Here is a 20,616-nt window from a genome sequence, read left to right on the forward strand (position 1 = left end):
TGGGGCTGGGTGCCCTACTATTCTGGATATAATCAGATTTCTGTTAACAAGCAGGAAGGGTGTGGGGACTAGATACGGGCTAGGAACTAACTACCTTATGGGTTCTGCCACTGCAGGTATTAAAGAGGTATCCCCTATTTATTCCTTCTCATGCAAATGATTCTGCGTCTCTTTGATTACAGTAGAAACCATTACTAACATGGAGTCAAAAAGTTTTTAAGAAGTTGGATGGAGAACCAGACAGTTACTCTTTTTGGTGCATTCAGTAACAGAAGCAAAGTTAAATACATTTACAAGCACATCACCAAAACCATAGGGAATGGCAAATCCAGAAAGCATTGCTAGTAAGTAAAGATTGTTAAGTGAATGTGTTTGTCCAGTTAACGCATAATATCACCTTTAAGGTAGGTGAAATATTGATACTGAGTTTTTTGGTGTGCCATCTTTATCATTTTATTTAAGTGAGCATAATTATGAAGATTTTCATGAAGCTCTCCTTGGCCTTAGATTTCTAACTCAGCTTTCGCTATAAGGGAAGGTATTTTACCACCATGGTTGAGTAGGAATTATTGTAATTTTCTTATTACCTTGAATAACATTTAATGAAAAGATACAATTTTGAAAGCTAATGCTATATTTTAGTCACTTAATAGAATTCGTTGTCTTGCCTAACTATTTTAGTCTTGGGCAACTAATAAATAGAATGTCAAAGGGGAAAGTCGTATTCAGTACTTTTAGCAAAAATATATGCTTGTAAATATGCACGTTTAAATCCTCTTTAGCACAGTTGGTTGGTCTCAAAATAGATTTGCCCATCTCTGAATGCTTAGCTATTACTTTCAATGACTTAAAAATGTAGGCAAGGATGGAGGTTTTGTGGTATATAATATGCAGCTGGAGTGCAACAAAAGAAGGTACATATACTGCGTTTTTTGTTGTTTTTTTTTTTAACTTAAAAGGTGTTTTAGGGGATTTATACTTTAATGATGGGCTAAGACCCTGGTGGAGGACTCCCTGTATAAAACAACTATAGAACTTGTATATAATATAAAAAGCAACTATTCAAAGGCACTTGAGGAGACTAAGCAGACTGCAGTGTAATTGCTTTTTTGTATTATGTCCAGATTCTATAGAATATGTTACAGTGCGTGATTGGAGGAGGAGGGAGGTTCTATAGAGTGCGTTACAGTGAGTGATTGGAGGAGGAGGGAGGTTCTGTAGAGCGTGTTACAGTGTGTGATTGGAGGAAGAGGGAGGTTCTGTAGAGCGTGTTACAGTGCGTGATTGGAGGAGGAGGGAGGTTCTGTAGAACGTGTTATAGTGTATGATTGGAGGAGGAGGGAGGTTCTATAGAGTATGTTACAGTGCATGATCAGAGGAGGAGTGAATTTCTTTTTTTTTTTTTTTTTTTTTTGAGATGGTGTTTTGCTCTTTTTCGCCCAGGCTGGATTGCAGTGGTGCCATCTCGGCTCACTGCAAGCTCTGCCTCCTGGGTTCAAGCAATTCTCCTGCCTCAGCCTCCCCAGTGGCTGGGATTACACGCGTGCGCCACCACGCCTGGCTAATTTTGTGTTTTTAGTGGAGATGGGGTTTCACCATGTTGGCTGGGCTGGTCCTGAACTCCTGACCTCAGGTGTTCCACCCACCCTGGTTTCCCAAAGTGCTGGGATTACAGGCGTGAGCCACCATACCTGGGCGGAGGAGTGAATTTCTGTAGGGTATGTTATAGTGCATTCCCTGTGAAGGAAGTTTCTGTGTCCACGTCTTTTATCCTGGAGCTAAGTTTCATTTACATGGTGCACTCAGTGATGGCAGGGGTTGCCTATGGCAAAATCACATTTTCCGGGAACCAGAAATCTAAGATGGGATAACAGGCTGATAAGATAATGAGGAAAAGGGATAAGCCAGAGGAGGGATCCAAAAATCTTGTCTGTGTACATATCCAATCAAATTCTGAATAATGCGTGTCTGGAACAGACCCAAAGAAGCTTAGCTAAAGACGAAAGATAGAAATTGAGAGGAGAGCTGCTGCCCCAGAAACAGAATTTGCAATTCAATACAAGCAAGAAAACAGTGTACAAATTAACATTCCAGATGCAGGGCAAAGTTACCTGCTATCTGTAGAACCGGGAACATAGTGTAAGAGAGAAAAATAGGTTTTCCTCTTACCCCTCGGAGTTTTTAGCTGGGACAGACCCCTGTAACAAAAGACAAATTAACAAGAGAAAAACAAATAAGTGTTTTAATGTGTGTATTTCATATATACGTGGGACGTACCCAGGGAATGAGTGTATCTCACAGAGATGGCTTAACAAACCCAGCTTATATCTCATCTTCAGCAAAGAGCAATGCGTTTTTAGAGCAGTGACAAGACAAAGGACAGGGACTTTGAGTGTCTGGGATGCAAATCATAGAATGGCAAATGAGGTTTGTGATGTAGATTTTTCTGGTGCCTTCTCCAGGCTGATGCCTTCCAGAGATTTCTTCGCTGGTTGGGAGGGAAGGAGAGACACCGTTTTTAAGTCCTGCTTTTAGGTAGGTGTGGAAGGGGAGAGAGCTATTCTGGCATCTACTTCTCAGTTCAAATTCATCCTTATGTCAAAAATGAATGATTTTGAGGAGGCATATTCTGCTTTTCTACATAAAAGACACATTTTCAAAAGAAAAGAGCATTAACTGGGTCCAATCCTGAAAAGAACCAGATAGTGAAACTAGTATGCAAGGATTTTAAACTGACTGCTATAACCCTCCTCCATGAAATAAAACAAAATATGCTTTCAATTCATGAAAAATGAGGAAATCTCAGTAGGGAAGTAAAAACCATTAAAAAAAGAGTCTCATGGATATTTTAGAACTGATAAATACAATATATGGCATTTAAAAGTTACTGCATGGCCTTAGCAGGGGAGTGGAGAAGACTGTCAGTGTCCTGTGAGTTCTGCTTGCCCGCTGCCCACACAGAGCTGCCTTATCAAGACGGGAATCACAATTTGTATTCACACAAAGCCAGCTGAACTGGAGACCGGAGTTTTTATACTCAGATCAGTGTCTCTGAAAACTTGGAATGAGGTTTTTAAAGGATAATTTGGTGGGAGGGGACAAGGGAGTGGGAGTGCTGATTGGTTGGATCCCAGATGAAATCTTAGGGGTCACAGTGGGTTCTTCTTGCTGTCTTCTGTTCCTGGGTGGGATCACAGAACTGGTTGAGCCCTATTACCAGGCTGGATGGCACCAGCTGTTGCATCAGAAGGCAGGGTCTGAAAATATATCTCGAGCACCATTCTTAGGTTTTACAGTAGTGATGTTATCCTGAGGAGCAATTGGGGAGGTTTGGAATCTTGTGGCCTCTAGTTGCATGACTCCTACACCATAATTTCTAATCTTGTAGCTAATTTGTTAGTCTTAAAAGGCATTCTGGTCCCCAGGCAAGAAGGGAGTTTGTTTTGGGAAAGGGCTGTTATCTTTGTTTCAAAGTTAAACCGTAAATTAAATTCCTCCTGGCCAGCATGGTGGCTCACGCCTGTAATCCCAGCACTTTGGGAGGCCATGGTGGGTGGATCACTTGAGGTCAGGAGTTCCAGACCAGCCTGGCCAACATGGCAAAACCCCATCTCTACTAAAAATACAAAAAATTAGTGGGACATGGTGGTGATACAGCTCTGATGACTAGAGGAACACAGGGTCCTTTGTCTCACGCTGATTTAGATAACATGACACAGACACATGTGGAGTGGTTTTAAGGAGCGGAGAGTTTAATAGGCAAGAAGGAAGGAAGAAGCTCCTCCTTACAGAGACAGAGGGAGGGAGGCTCCAAGCAGAGAGAGAAAACCCCATGTGTGGTGGGTGAGGAGGAATGGTCAGTTATATTGGGAGGCTGGATGAGGCAGTATCTGATTTACATAGGGCCCAGGGGATTGGTTTGACCGTGTATGTCATTCACATAGCCTTCAAAGTAATTGGCCCTCCCACCCTAGCCTTTTAATATGCAAATGTGGGCCACTATGATGTCCTGCACAGGTGGAGATATCTGGGGGTGGCCATGTTGGGCAGATCTAGTTTTTAATCCACATTAGCCTATCAGTACTTGCTAGCCTAGCCCTTCAAGCCGTTTTTCTGCTAGAAAATAAACATTTCTGGAGCTGCTTTTATTACAAGAAAAAAACAGCTTACCAAGGACCCCTTATCCTATCGCCTAAAATAATTTCTTAATAACTCCTATAATAGTGGCATGCACCTGTAATCCCAGCTACTGGGGAGGCTGAGGCAGGAGAATCGCTTGAACCTGGGAGGCAGAGTGTGCAGTAAGCCCAGATAGTGCCACTGCACTCCATCCTGGGCAAGAGAGTGAGACTTCGTCTCTCTCTCTCTATATATGTGTGTAATAAAATAAATTCCTCTCAAAGTTAATTCAGCCAACACCCAGGAATGAACAAGGACAGCTTGGAGGTTAGAAGCAAAATAGAGTCTCTTAGGTCAGATCTCTTTCACTGTCATGATTTTTTCACTGTTACAATTTTTGCAGGAGTGGTTTCAAGACAGAAGGAAGAGAATTAGTAATTAGTGAACTTGAAAATAGATCAATAGAAATTATCCAGTGTGCAAAACAGAAAAAAAAAAATGAAGGGAAAAAGAAAGGCAGGGATTTAGGGACCTGTTAAATTACATCAAACCATCCAGCTGTTAGTAATTGGAATCATAGAAGGGAAGCAGAGGAAGAGTGGGACAGAAAAAGTATTTGAACAAATAATGGTTGAGAATTTTGCACATTCAATGAAAGATAGAAATTTATAGATGCAGGGCCGGGTGCGGTGGCTCACGCCTGTAATCCCAGCACTTTGGGAGGCCGAGGCGGGCGGATCACAAGGTCAGGAGATCGAGACCATCCTGACTAACACAGTGAAACCCCATCTCTACTAAACATACAAAAATTAGCCAGGTGTGGTGGCGGGTGCCTGTAGTCCCAGCTACTTGGGGGGCTGGGGCAGGAGAATGGCGTGAACCTGGGAGGCGGAGCTTGCAGTGAGTCAAGATCACGCCACTGCACTCCAGCCTGGACGACAGAGTGAGACTCTGTCTCTAAAAAAATAATTAATTAAAAAAAAAGAAATTTATAGATGCAGAATGCCCCTCAAAACACCAAGAGGAATAAACACAAAGAAGCCCAAATCAAGACAAAGGTAAAGAGCACATCTTGGTAGGAGCAGAGGAAAACAACACATTATATACAGGGAATTTTACTGACGGCTGATTTTTCATTAGAAATCATGGAGACAGAGGAGAATGAAATAACATGTAAGTCCTGAAAGAAACTAGTATCCAGAATTCTTTTTTCAGTGAAAATATCCTTCAAGAATGAAGGCAAATTAAGACATTTTAAGATTAAAACATTACCACCATCACCACCACCATGTAAAATAATTTGTTACAGCAGACTGGGCACGATGGCTCATGCTTGTAATCCCAGCACTTTGTGGGGCAGAGGTGGGAGGATTGCTTGAGCCCAGGAGTTTGAGACCAGCCTGGGCAACATAGCAAAACCCTGTCTCTACACAAAATACAAAAATTAGCCAGTTGTGGTGGTGCACACCTGTAGTCCCAGTTACTTGGGAGGCTAAGGCAGGAGAATCGCTTGACTCTGTGAGGCAGACGTTGCAGTGAGCCAAGATCATGGCATTGCACTCCAGCCTGGGTGACAGGAGTGAAACCCCGTCTGAAAAAAAAAGCAACAGAGGTGATACCTGATGGAAACTGTCGTGGGTGAGTGGCGACTTTCTGGGCTGGTGGTGTGGGGGTGCAAGAATTTACCAAGACAGTTGTTGAGTACAGAAAGGCAGATTTATTAGAGAAAGAAGGAAAAGATGTTGCAAGGAGGTGACAGGCCAGTGGAAGAGAAGCTGACTGTATCGGGGGACCTGCCCCGATAATCACGTAGGTTCTTTTCTATTTTCCTAAGCGTTGACTGGCTTGAGAAATAAAAGGACAGAGTACAAAAGAAATTTTAAAGCTGGGTGTCCGGGGGAGACATCACACATTGGTAGGATCCGTGATGCCCCACAAGCCACAAAAACCAGCAAGTTTTTATTAGGGAGTTTCAAAAGGGGAGGGGGTATACGAATAGGTGTGGGTGACAGACATCAAGTACTTAACAAGGTAATAGAATATCACAAGGCAAGTGGAGGCAGGGCCAGATCACAGGACCACAGGATGGAGGCGAAATTAAAATTGCTAATGAAGTTTCGGGCACCATTGTCATTGATAACATCTTATCAGGAGACAGGGTTTTGAGATCAACCAGTCTGACCAAAGTTTACTAGGTGGGAATTTCCTCTTCCTAATAAGCCTGGGAGCGCTATGGGAGACTGGAGTTTATTTCACCTCTGCAATCTCAACCGTAAGAGACAGGTACGCCCCAGGGGGGCCAGTTCAGAGACCTACCCCTAGGTGTGCATTCTCTTTCTCAGGGACATTCCATGCTGAGAAAAAGAATTCAGCGATATTTCTCCCATTTGCTTTTGAAAGAAGAGAAATATGGCTCTGTTCTGCCCGGCTCACTGGCGGTCAGAGTTTAAGGTTATCTCTCTTATTCCCTGAACAATTGCTGTTATCCTATTTTTTTTTCAGGGTGCCCACATTTCATATTGCTCAAACACACATGCTGTACAATTTGTGTAGTTAACGCAATTATTACAGGGTCCTGAGATGATATACATCCTTCTTGGCTGACAGGATTAAGAGATTAAAGCAAAGACAGGCATAGGAAATCACAAGGATATTGATTGGGGAAGTGATAAGTGTCCATGAAATCTTTACAATTTATGTTTAGAGGTTGCAGTAAAGACAGGCATAATAAATTAGAAAAGTATTAATTTGGGGAACTAATAAATGTCCATAAAATCTTCACAATACACATTCTTCTCTCATGGCTTCAGCCGGTCCCTCTGTTTGGGGTCCCTGACTTCCTGCAACATGACTGTATGAAAACAAAGGCTTGCTGGGATTGGTTTTATAGAATGGTGGTGTGGGGTGTGCTGGAGAGCTTTGTGCAGTACCAGTAATGCCAAGGCTGCTGTGAGCTAACTTATAGGTGTCTGGTCGTAAGTTGGGCATAGGAGGGCTACATGTTCTGGACCGTGAAGAAAGACAGACTTTAGCTTATCTGGCTTTTTTTTTTTGCTTCCCACTGCTCCTACCAGCATGACTTCTTTTCCCCAATTAGGACTCCACATTTCCCCCACGACAGAGCAACAGTGACAGATCTTTGGCATGTGGGTGAAGGTATCATCTTCCAGCTGCTGCCTGCTGACTAGGTCGTAGAGCTGGCCCTACTAGGATTGTTAGTTGGTTGAGAAGTTACGTGGGTTATTGTTTTGGATTGTGGAATGTAGGATATTGGACCTTGCTGGAGAAAGGGACTTGTTAGAGATGGGGATTATGTTAGGGTGAAACTAGTGTTCAGCTGAATCCCAGGGAAATTCGTAAAGGTAGCAGGCATTATTGGGGAGAGATTGTTATGCAATGTGCAGCATCATTTGAAGGTGAAACTGAAGAACTCTAGAAGATAAAAGTTTGGGTTTTTTTTAAAGCCAGTTACCAAAAAGGCAAAGAAAAACCTTTTGCAGTGTGACTTTTTTCGGAGGGGTGTCCATTTAGTTAACCTGGAAGTTAAACTTGATGAAAAAGTGTTTGAATTTAATTAGACACAGAAGAGTGTGTTTAGGGTTAGGAGGTTATGAGTGTAGCAGGGGAACACATGACTCATAGGAACAGTGTGAGAAGACGTTTTTGATTACATTGAGAATTTAGATAAATGTCAAGAAAATCCAGGAGTACAGATTTAAGTTATGTTAGAGGGAAACACTGGTTAATGTTGACCTTCAAGAAGAAACGTTTTAGCACTAGGCCACAATAACAGAACTGGAGGAAAAAGTTACAGGAACTGACAAAGACTGCAGAAGAGAGTTACTATCCTAGGCTTCCTCCAGGGGAGAAAAAGCTGAACACAGTGGGACACAGCAAACTGGGACACAGCAAACGTTGAACTTCTGATATATGCTTCTGAGTTTTTTTTGTTTTTTTTTTTTTTTAGAAACTTTTATAAAATTCTGAGTAAAACTTTTTGCAGTTTTATTAAGAGCAGATTAATACCTTAAGAAAACCTTGTTTTAACATAGAGGATTAATGTTAGAAAGACTATCCTAAATAATTTTTTAAAATTATAACCAACTTAATTACATACAAAATTCCTTTTATAAATTCTCCTTCATAAACCTTTTCATGACTTACACAGACCATTTACGACATACTTGGACTTTGACTTGTTCTAAATATCCTTTTTAAAAAACAACCTTACTTTAAGATGATAATTTACCATAGAAGATTTTTTTTCTATAAAATTTCTTATTATACCCTTCCTTACTAAAAATACCTCTTTTCCTTTTCTTCTTTAACTTTAAATGAGTTTTCAACGTTTACATATTAGTTGCACCATAAATAATGAGTCTTATCTTAGCACCAGCAACTTAGTAACAACAGATTTAAAGCAGTTAGGAAAAAAGATGGGAAGAGAGCTTTAGAAAACTCTACATAACTCTACATTGTAGGTTAACCATTTGAGTTCTGAATTTCTGTTGTAGCTTGTCTATCAGTTTAAAATGTGCACAAAAACGGGCCATAATATGTAACCAGCTGGAGTTTTAAAGAAAATGATAAAATCAGGGGTTAGGATGTTAGAGACTTTTTCTCTTTTAAGGCTCGACCCCTGGATTGAACAGAAAAAGAAGAAAATAGAAGAAAGGAATGGGCCGGGCACTGTGGCTCACATCTGTAATCCCAGCCCTTTGGGAGGTGGAGGCAGGTGGATCACTTGAGGCCATGAGTTTGAGACCAGGCTGGCCAACAGGGTAAAACTCTGTCTCTACTAAAAATACAAAAATTAGCCAGGTGTGGTGGTGCATGCCTGTAATCCCAGCTACTTGGGAGGCTGAGGCACGAGAATGGCTTGAACCTGGGAGGCAGAGGCTGCAGTGAGCCAAGATGGTGCCACTGCATTCCAGCCTGGGCAACAGAGAGACTCTGTTAAAGAAAGGAATGGAGAGGAAAGAGTTAAGCTTTACAGGAGGACTTGTGAACCATCCAGCCATTGCAAGGTGCAGGGCCAGTCCCTTTACTAGTTTCCTTTATCCTTTATCTCCATCAGCCAGGGAGAGCCTTGACACCTCAGACCTACATGGTATAGGACGAATTTTTCCCATCTCTTCAAGTCACCACTTAAGGTGAGCTGTTTTCAACTGGAGCAGAGAGCCCCTTCAGCTCAAGGCTTTCAGGGGTTGGGATTCTGTCCTGGGAGCCCTTTGGTCCTCAGGCCTCGTTTACAGTGGCTGAGCTTGTGGCAGAGGGCACAAGTCAGGTGGGGCTTTTCCCATTTATCTCATTGAGGGCCGTTTGCCTTTGAGTGGCCTGGCCCTCTCCACTGGTAGCAGTCATTTGGAGGAGTATCCTTAGGGAAACCTGGAGGGGGCTGGGGGCTTTAGAACAGCCAACAGTTGAGCCTGCCTCTGCCTCTTGTTTCTATGTTTTTCTTTTTCTTCCTTTTTCTTTTTCTTTTCTTTGCCCTGTCCTCCTTATGCTGCTTTTGGTTATAAAAGACTAAGGAAGCGAATTTGATGTTTTTCTGCATAGGAGCCATGCTGTGTTACACAAGAAAGTTAGACATTTGTTTTTGAGGATCTGGGGGTTGAATTCATTCCAGTTTTTAAAAAATACAGCCTAGAGGTGAGTCTGCAGGAATAAATGGGGTCTGTCCCACAGTGGGACTGGAAAAGGTGTCACTCGGGGTTGACTGAACTGCAGTTTCTCTTAGGTCATCCTGCCAATGAAGAGGGTTCCGCTTATGTCCACTGAGGGACTCTAAGACTATCAGAATAAATTAACAAAGACCTAACTGTATGTTACACAAGAGATGGACTTTAAATATAAAGAAAAGGGTTGAAAGTGAATGGATGGCCAAGTAAGCAAGCAGTGGGCATCTGAAAACTTAGTGACTGTGTGAAATGTCCCATAAAATAGCTCTTAGGGCGAGCAGGTAAAGAGGGTGTTCGGTTTTGATACTTATGTTAATTAATTTTGTCCAGAATGTAGCAAAAGGTTTTTGAATCAGGAATTTCTTCCTATTTACCTGACAACAAATAACCAGTGGACAGTTCCCGGGTCCCAGTTCTTATCTGTGGTACAATGCAGTGCAGGTAGGGTATGATGGCCTTCGTCTGCAAAGCCGGTATTGTAGATAAGGAAAGAAGGAAAGTAAATTGTCTGTGCTTTTTTATAAAAGGGGAAAAGGCAGTTGTCTCCCCTTCCCTTTCTGAGAGAGTCTCATTAGCATCATCTTTGTTTAATCTTTTCAGAATGTACATAAATATCTGTATGGAAAAGATGAGCCCATTGTCTTCAGTTTTACAAGTCAGAAATGTCTCCTAGTTCTGGGGCCTCATGCACTTTGAAATGTAAACATGCACATCCAGGATTGAGGAAACTTCTCTGGAGTTCACATGCTGCAAACCTTAGTTCCTAAGGTTTACTTTTAGTCCAGAATCCCAAATTTCAGTAGAATTTGCCCTCAAAGCCCTAATTGTGCAGAAACCTAAAAAGTATTTTCTTTACAATCTCACGGAAGAACATTTCATTATAAAACTGAGTCGGTTTGTCAGGAAGACATACTAGCCATGAATTTTTCTATGCTTAATAACAGAACTTCAAAATATATGAAAGCAAAAAGAGAGAGTTAAAGGGAGAAATAAACAATTCCATAATCATAATGGGAAACCTCCCAATTAATAGAGCAAGTAGATTTTTAAAAATCAGCAAAGGTGGGCCAGGTGCAGTGGCTCATGCCTATAATCCCAGCACTTTGAGAGGCCGAGGTGGGTGGATCACTTGAGGTCAGGTGTTCAAGACCAGCCTGGCCAACATGGTGAAACCCCATCTCTACTAAAAATACAAAAATTAGTCGGGTGTGGTGGCGGGTGCTTGTAATCCCAGTTACTCAGGAGGCTGAGGCAGGAGAATCACTTGAAGCCGGGAGGGAGAGGTTGCAGTGAGCCAAGATCGCACCATTGCACTCCAGCCTGGGTGACGAGCGAAACTCTGTCTCACCCCATCTCTACTAAAAATACAAAAATTAGCCGGGCGTGGTGGCAAGCTCCTGTAGTCCCAGCTACTCGGGAGGCTGAGGCAGAAGAATCTCTTGAACCCAGGAGGTGGAGGTTGCAGTGAACTGAGATCACACCACAGCACTCCAGCCTGAGCGACAGAGCAAAACTGTCTCAAAAAAAAAAAAAAATCAGCAAAGGTAGGAAAGATCTTAACAACACTGTTAGCTACATTATTTAAGAATATTGCGTATTTCTCTTTGGAGAGACTGCCAACGATGAATAAGAATACCTGTTTTGTTTGCTCTTAGTCTTGGGACTTAATTCTTTTTATATATATATTTTTTAATCTGGTAAGAAATCCATAGTACTTGTTTTTATTTGCATTTCATTAGTTACTGAGTGATTGAACATTTTTTTGTGTATGCTTATCATTTGTTTTTTCTTTTGTATGAAGATGTGAATAATTTGGGGTCTAGTTATATATTATGTTTATTGTTGATTTATATCTTATATTCCATGTATTTCCCCTTTGTCATTAACTTTTAAACCATCTTTCTGATGTTCTTGATCTTACAGAAGTTGAACGTTTATACAGTTAAATCCATCCATTTTTCCTTTTTTTTTTAATTCTTTGATTTCTGCAAGTTGTTTTTTGTGATTCTACTTATGAGTTATAGTCTGAATAGGGTATTATCTCATTAAAAAAAGTAACCTTATAAAAACCAAGATAGACTCCAACCAATGATGCATTGAGATGGTCCAAGGAAAGTAACTTCTGTCTGTTATGTTTGTACAACTTAGACTTTAAAGTATTTATTGCAACATTGTCCCATTCTTGTGCAGTTAAAGTTATCTCTTCTTTTGGATCTCAGATCATTCATAATTTCATAAGACGGATCCAGACCAAAATTAAAGATCTTCTGCAGCAAATGGAAGAAGGGCTGAAGACAGCTGATCCCCATGACTGCTCTGCTTATACTGGCTGGACGGGTGAGGCTGTGGGGTCTAAATCACTGATACATTTTATTCTTAGATTGTGAGATGTAAGACTTGACTGAAATTTTCTTCTCTTTTAAAATGGTAAAGATTTGGCCAGGCACGGTGGCTGATGCCTGTAATCCCAGCACATTTGGAGGCCGAGGCAGGTGGATCACCTGAGCTTAGGAATTCGAGACCAGCTTGGCCAACATGGTGAAACCCTGTTTCTACTAAAAATACAAAAATTAGCCAGGTGTGGTGTCGGGCACCTGTAATCCCAGCTACTTGGGAGGCGGAGGCAGGAGAATTGCTTGAACCTGGGAAGCGGAGGTTGCAGTGAGCCGAGATTGTGCCACTGCACTCCATCCAGCCTGAGCCACAGAGTGAGACTCCATCTCAAAAAAATAAAATGGTAAAGATTTTATATCTTTTTTTTTTTCTTTTTTTTTTTTTGAGACGGAGTCTCACTCTGTTGCCTGGGCTAGAGTACAGTGTCTGTTGCCTGGGCTAGAGTACAGTGGTGCAATCACAGCTCTCTGCAGCCTTGACCTCCTGGGCTCAAACCATCCTCTTGCCTCAGCCTCCTGTGTAGCTGGGACCACAGGCACGTGCCACCACACCTGGCTAATTTTTTGATTTTTTGTAAAGACGGAGTCTCACTGTGTTGCTGAGGTTGGTCTCAAATTCCTTGGCTCAAGCGATCCTCCTGCTTCAGCCTCCCAAAGTGCTGGGATTACAGGTGTGAGCCACTATGCCTGGCTGATTTTATACCTTTTAATTGAGGTCTTGCTCTACGTCTTCAATGATGAGATGATTTAGAATTTTATTTCTAAAGAAATGCTTTCTTCCTGAAGTTTGAACTTTAATATCTAGTGTGTCTTTTTTTTATAACATTATTTATTTAACCTAATATATAGCTGTCTATGAAAATGTGTAACTATTAAGAGCAAACTTTCCCTAGGGTCAGTTTTAAAGGATTCTTTGCTGCTCTGGTCATTGTGACAGACTGTGGTGAGTGGTCTCTCTGTTCTGTGATATAAACTAACTACCCTACTGCCTGTACTCATTTGACTCATTTGTGCACATAAATGTTTTTATTTTTATTTTAATGATAACAACCAATTATTATTGGTTCACATCAATCAATGTGAAGTGTTCACTTCACATCAAAAAATGTAATTGAAAAATTAACTTGCCTTAACTAATCTTTGCATTCTTATTATTTTACCCAGTATTCAGAACATTCTAATAATTATTCGGGGAATATAAAGGATATCAAAGATAACCTTGTTCTCAGGGATTAGACTGAAGTCCAAATTGCTAATGACAATTTATATACAGATTTAGAGTGATTTCTTGCTGAATTCTTGTAGCTTAATTAATAAACAGCATAGGCCAGGTGCGGTGGCTCAAGCCTGTAATCCAAAGCACTTTGGGAGGCCAAAGATGGCAGATCACTTGAGCTCAGGAGTTCAAGACCAGCCTGGGCAACATGGCAAAACCTGTCTCTACTAAAAATACGAAAATTAGCTGGGCATAGTGGCATGGGCCTATAGTCCCAGCTACTGGGAACGCTGAAGCAGGAGAATCAATTGAGCCCAGAGGTGGAGGTTGTAGTGAGCTGAGATCACATCATTACACTCCAGTCTGGGCAACAGGAGTGAGACCCTGTCTCAAAAAGAAAAAAACAAGCAAACCAAAAACCAAAAAAAACAGCATAGACAGAGATATACATGTTAGAGCCACCATGAACCAAACATGGGCCCTTGATAATATTGTATTTGTATTTATATTTACATTCATTTTTGTGAATATTGTATTTATATTTACATTCGTTTTTGTGATGCTTATTATTTGCCTATTATGCATGCAACATTTACATAGTGACATTACATATTTCAAACTTATGAACTTACTTCAAACTTCACACTTATAAACCCAGACAGACATGGAGCCAGTTCACTTACAGGGCCAAAGATATCTTAAATGTAATAAAATTAGATAATTGTGGCTAACCTGAAGTAAAATACAAAGAGTAAGGATATTTTGGAAGGAAAATAACATAGCTATTAGTCTCAACGGGTTTCCCCTAAAAAGCCTTTTACTTACAGCTTTTTCGCTTGTTGAAAAAGGGTTTCTAAACCCCTGATTGTTAGGTTCCAAACTGGCTATGCATCACAGTTACCAGGAGAGCTTTGTAAGAAACCACAGTTCTCAGCCTCCAGCCCAGAAGAGTTACATTAGGAACTCTAGAGGTGGGTTCCAGAAATCAGTATTGCTTAAAAATCCCTAGCCGTTGCTGTCTTTAGGAATCATCATGGAAGTATTTGGTTTCAGTGATTTAAAATAATAATAGGGTTTAGGGGTTCAGGTAGATGTATGGAATCCACCTAGACCCATACCTCCCCTAAACTGTGTATACCATATAGGAAGAAGGCTGGGCACAGTGGCTCACACCTGTAATCCCAGCACTTTGGGAGATGGAGGTGGGAGGATGGTTTGAGGCCAGGAGTTTGAGACCAGCCTGGGCAACATAACAAGACCCTATCTCTAAAATTAGCTGGGCACAGTGGTAAACACCTGTAGTCCCAACTACTCAGGAGGCTGAGGCAGGAGGATGGCTCAAGCCCAGGAGGTCGAGGCTGCAGTGAGCCATGATTACACTGCTGCACTCCAGCCTGGGTGACAGAGTGAGACCCTGTCTCAACAAAAGAAAAAGGAAGAAGAATGAATGAAGCACCCACAACTTATCCCTTTAGCAAAACTTTGAGACAGAAAACACACAAGTCATGTTGGGTAAAAAACAAGCAGCATCCAGAACAAGTGTGGAGAGCCATGGTGTGCAGGGAGGAAGCCCAGGGTCCAGGCATGGCCGAATCACCCCGACCCCACCCACCCTCCCAGAATCAGCAAATAGCTATTCCAGGCAGAGTGGGCCACAGCCTCAGTGGGAACTTCTGTGGGCACATCTGAGTACAGAGCGGGCAGGTGGTGCCAGGAGAAGCTGGGAATAAAGGCATGGAAAGTGCACAGGGAATGGGGTTGGAGAGCTGTAGAACAGGCATGGCTTGCAGAGAAGCAGGTTTAGCTTGCAAGGTGGAGCGGCATCCTTGCTGGCCCCCGCTGACAGTGTAGGGAAGGAAGGAAGCAGTAGCAGTGGGCACTCCTGATACAAGGAAGGGTCTGAGAGTCAGGAAATCTGGCCACCAGACTCCCTGTATGTAACATACACTGTTCTTCACTTAGCAAGAGGACACCGTTGGGATAAAAGTTGGGAAAGCTACATTAACCATTTTCCCCTTCCAGGGATTTGTCCTATTAATAGTTGATATAGAAAAATTCAATTTCAAGAAAAAAATTAATTATTTTATCCATAATATAAAGAAGAAAAATAAAAATTTCTCAATGGAGGGAGAAAAACGCACCAGGAAAATGTCACTACAAAGTGGAGAAAAATTGGCAGTACTTTCAACATTCATTTTGTAACTTAGTTAAGCAGTGAGTTCACAAAGCGGAGGTAAAGACACTCAGAGCAGAGATGGCTAGACAGTAAGAGCATGTGAAATAAGAATTGACAGACTAAGAAAAGAAATTTAAAGAAAAGATAAAAAATCATTTCAGAAATGAAACCAAAGCGCAAGGAGCCAAAGAAAGAGCTGATCCCACAGAGAGCACCGGGGCAGAGTGTCCTTGTATCTAGGAAGGGTGTCATAAATGTTTGCTTAATAAATAAGTGACTAAATGAAACTATCAAGGAAAAAATTCAAAGAGAAAGAAAGATAAAGAGAGATTTCAGTTTTCCAGTCTAGCATATAAGGAGTTTACAAGTCACCATTGCATCCTAGCAACTAAAAAGCTGAACAAAGTGAAAACTAAACAGCTCTTCTTAGCTCCATCAGAGAAGTGAGGTCACAGGGGCAAACTGCTCCACCAAAAACTGGCGAAACGGGTGGATGCCGAGAATTACAGTCATGCATCGCTTCACATCACGGATGAGTTCTGAGAAACACATCATTGAGCAGTTTCATTGTGCAGATATAGAGGTGCTCACACACACCTAGATTGTGTAGCCAACTACACCCCTGTGTTCTGTGAGATAGCCTGTTGCTCCTAGGCTGCAAAGCTGTACAGCATTACTGCACTGAATACTGTAGCAATTGTAACACAATGGTGTTTTTGTATCTAAACATAGATATAGAAAAGGTAAAGTAAAAATATGGTATTATGATTATGATCTTATGGGACTATGCCTATGCAGTTTGTTGTTGACCTAAACTTTAAATATGAATTGTGGGGGCTCAGTGTGGACAAGCCAGAGAGACTAAAAACTTAATGGGGACCCAGTCATAGGGGGCTCTCACACTTTTGTGAACTTTACCTCTAGGAGCTCCACCAGGTCTTCATGGTGAGTATCAGAGACAACTCCCCTCATGCTTCTCATAGGTTCAGGGGAAGGAACCATACTGAATTCCATCAGAGCCTTCAGTTCTTGACAAGGCCTGCCCTCTGGAGAAATTGCTTTACCGGAGCCTCTCCTGCAAAGGGTTTGTCGCAGCCCCGCCTACCCGGATCAAGGGAGATGCCTAGCTCCAGCTGGTTCTAGCTTTCAGCACTGGGGAAGGGAGATAATCAGCTGCAGCTTCTGCTGGCCATCCTGGCCAACTGAGGGCGTGGGGATGGGAGGCACTGGTGCAGTTCACAGTCCAAAGGCACAGGCTGGCCAGAAGGTTGAGCCTGCTCACAGGCGCGTGCTCCCCAGCACCTCCCACCACATCCCTAAGGGCCTGTTCATTCCAGCTCCTTTTACCTAGTGCAACGTGTCCGCCTGCCAACAAAAAATGACAAAGCATGATGACCTTTTTTTTTTTTACTTTACCTGTTACCATTTGCTTTAAAATACTGAAGCATTAAGTATATATAACTAAGTTTTTAGGTTCATAGGTTAATCAGATCAACATCCTATTTTTAGAGATTTCTGAGTAAATCAGGGAATACTCATTTGTAAGCCTTTATAGTGATTATTATGTTTGAAATTTGTAGGTATTTAACTTTTACTGTCTGTTTCCTGTATGCTTATATTTTTTAAATACAGAAAACATGCTCTCAGGGAGATGATAAGCAACTCATGCAGAAGAATTTTTTTTTCAGAGCTTCCAAATATTCTACTTTCATATCCGTTTGACTCAACATCTTTAAAGAAATGGATAATGATGAAAGACTTCAAAAAGTGTTAAGGATTAATTTGAAAGAGAAGTTATATACCCTAAATAGAAGAATTGAAGAAAGAAGAAGCTAGATATTTGGAGAAATTTAAAAAGCAAAATGAGGCCGGGTGCAGTGGTTCACGCCTGTTAATCCCAGCACTTTGGAAGGCCAAGGTGGGCGGATCACGAAGTCAGGAGTTCGAGACCAGCCTGACCAACATGGTGAAAACCCGTCTCTACTGAAAATACAAAAAGTAGCCAAGCATGGTGGCACGTGCCTGTAATCCCAGCTACTCAGGAGGCTGAGGCAGGAGAATCACTTGAACCCGGGAGGCAGAGGTTGCAGTGAGCCGAGATCGTGCTGCTGCACTCCAGCCTGGGCAACAAAGCAAGACTCTGTCTCAAAAAAAAAAAAAAAAAAAGCAAAATGAAAAATAGTAAAAGTCAGAGTAGGATATTAGACAAAGACTAGAATATTGAAGAACCTCAACTTAAACATGAAAGAAATATTTCGTTTGCCCTTTTCACCAGCATGTCATCTCTGTCAGTGTTGGTTCCTATAAAAGACTTCAATAAATACATATTTATACTGATTCTTTTTTTTTTTTTACTTAGCTGTCATATTGTCTTCTCGAACCCAGGTGTAAGGAAGGACATGCTTCTTTAAGAAGCCATATAGGCCCTTCTTTGGAGATTCTCAGATTCATTTGAAGACCTGAGTCTGTTCTTTATCCAGAATGGAAAGGTTGGTGGGTGGTGAACCACACACGCCCTTTGTACTGGTCGCCTTACTCTGTACTGTGTGGCTGCTCCAGAAATGGCGAGTTCACTCACTAGTTGGTTGGTCAGTTGTAGGGTTGTTCACTAAAGAACATTGAAAAATTGGGAAAAATAGAAAAAAAAATAGGAAGAAGAGAGTATAAAGTTCAGAAAAGCAATCATTTGGGATAACATAGGAGAAATGATTTTACAAGAAGTAAAAAGAAGAAGATCCAAGTTAGGATCTACAAGGGAGAATGAATACAACCTTGGAATGAATGAAAATTAACTGAGGATGAGTAGGAACTGATGTATCTTCTGTTGTCTGTGGATAAGAGGTATTAAATCACTGTGCCAGGACAAGCACCAAGATAACATGTACAAACTTGGTTTCTGTTCTTTCCTCCCTGATTTCTCTGTCTTGGTTTTATTTTGTTTATTCATTTTTAAGAAATATATGAAATGTATTGTTTTGGTGTTACCCCTTTGGAAACATAGATTTATGTAGAAGAAGGTATTTCATGTAATTATAAATAATGTCCTGAAGATAAAAGGAAAAGATAATAATGCTTTTCTTTTGGGGTGGGAAATTATTCCAGGCATAGCCCTTTTGTACCTGCAGTTGTACCGGGTCACATGTGACCAAACCTACCTGCTCCGATCCCTGGATTATGTAAAAAGAACACTTCGGAATCTGAATGGCCGCAGGGTCACCTTCCTCTGTGGGGATGCTGGCCCCCTGGCTGTTGGAGCTGTGATTTATCACAAACTCAGAAGTGACTGTGAGTCCCAGGAATGCGTCACAAAGTGAGTTTTAGAACTGGAAACATTTTCTCCCAATTCCCAGTGGAAGCTCTTGCTGTAGAAAGATATTCAGAAAGGAAACTATTTTTCCATTCATCATTGTTGTAAACAGATCACTCCAAAATGTTAATCTTGAGCATAGTGGTGGGATCATATGCCCTCTTTTTATCCAAGCATGTGTGTGCCTTAATTTTGGGAAGAATAAATATATTTCTTTATTTTAACCATGTTTCCTAAGCAATTTTTTGTTTTCTTCAATGCATGAAAATTAGCTTACCTGCTTTAGATTCACCATAATAACTAAACTGATGTTAGGTTCAACCCTTAAGTAACTGATTAGATATGCTAATGATGGAACAATTAGGGAATGTAAGCTTTTATTGCACCTATTGGTTTACGTTCTTCCTTGAAGAAGCAGAAATCACGGTTCATTCCTAGGTCTGGTAGAGTATCTGGCATGTGCTAGTCAGTTAATGTTTGTTGAAAGATAGGATGACGCTGGGTATAGTGGCATGCGCTTGTAGTTCCATTAACTTGGGAGGCTGAGGCAGGAGGATCACTTGAACTCAGGAGTTCAAGGCTGCAGTGAGCCATCATCCTGCCACTGCACACCAGCCAGGGCAACAGAGCAAGACCCTGTCTCTAAAGAAAAAGAAAGAAAAAAAAAAAAAAGACAGAATGACAGTCTAATTCCCAAGCATTGGTGACATTGCAGTCCTTTTTTTTTTTCCCTGAGATGGAATTTCGCTCTTGTTGCCCAGGCTGGAGTGCAATGGCGCCATCTCAGCTCACTGCAACGTCCGCCTCCTGGGTTCAAGGGATTCTCCTGCCTCAGCCTCCAAAGTAGCTGGGATTACAGGCATGTGCCACCACACCCAGCTAGTTTTGCATTTTTAGTAGAGACGGAGTTTCACCATGTTGGTCAGGGTGGTCTTGAACTCCTGGCCTCAGGTGATCCACCTACCTCGGCCTCCCAAAGTGCTGGGATTATAGGCGTGAGCCACCGTGCCCGGCCTGCAGTACCATTTTTATTTAAATTTTAAATCACTTTCTTTTACTTCTGGATTTCAAAATAAAATTTTATGGTTTGAAATAGATGTAAAGGTAGAAATTAACAGAAAGATGTTTTGTTTTTAATTTTACATTCAAAAGGGGACTAGTAAACTGGAGACATTTTTGTTGTGTTCTGGATTTGGGAGTATTTTTAAAAATCATTGTTTTAAATGTAAAATAAATAATAGGTAATTCCTAAAGCAACAGGGTTAGTGTTTCAGGAAAAGTACTTTAGACTTCCACTGGGAAAAAATTAATTTTTCTTATTGCTTAGACTTTTGCAGCTCCAGAGATCGGTTGTCTGCCAAGAATCAGACCTTCCTGATGAGCTGCTTTATGGACGGGCAGGTTATCTGTATGCCTTACTGTACCTGAACACAGAGATAGGTCCAGGCACCGTGTGTGAGTCAGCTATTAAAGAGGTACTATGGGGTATGGGTAACTATGGGCGTCTCTACCATTCAAACCTATTTGCTAGCATTGAGTTGTATTAACAGCTGGACTTCACTTCTAGGTAGCATTACTTTTTTAAAGCAACTCATCAAAAGTAAGAAATAGTCCCTGTTTTTTTCTAGGAACATTAACAAAAAAATCTGTACTCTTTTTCATCTTTTATTAATTTATCGGTTTTTACTGGAGCTAAACAACAGCAGCTTCAGAAAGTTAGAATG

The 20,616-nt window shown here is 41.3% G+C and overlaps 1 protein-coding gene across 2 annotated transcripts in view; it reads left to right on the plus strand.

Annotated features, from left to right (window-relative positions):
- The window catches only part of LANCL2 (LanC like glutathione S-transferase 2), a 66,544-nt gene that overhangs the window by 14,482 nt on the left and 31,446 nt on the right, over positions 1–20,616 (plus strand). For both annotated transcript variants that reach the window (XM_004045467.5, XM_063708109.1), the window contains exons 2-4: positions 12,020–12,137; positions 18,688–18,895; positions 20,220–20,367. In XM_004045467.5, the coding sequence (XP_004045515.1) occupies positions 12,020–12,137; positions 18,688–18,895; positions 20,220–20,367 (474 nt within the window). The remainder of the gene's footprint in view (positions 1–12,019; positions 12,138–18,687; positions 18,896–20,219; positions 20,368–20,616) is intronic.

The sequence above is a fragment of the Gorilla gorilla genome, chromosome 6 (genome assembly GCF_029281585.2).
Source record: "Gorilla gorilla gorilla isolate KB3781 chromosome 6, NHGRI_mGorGor1-v2.1_pri, whole genome shotgun sequence".
Lineage (NCBI taxonomy): Eukaryota > Metazoa > Chordata > Mammalia > Primates > Hominidae > Gorilla > Gorilla gorilla.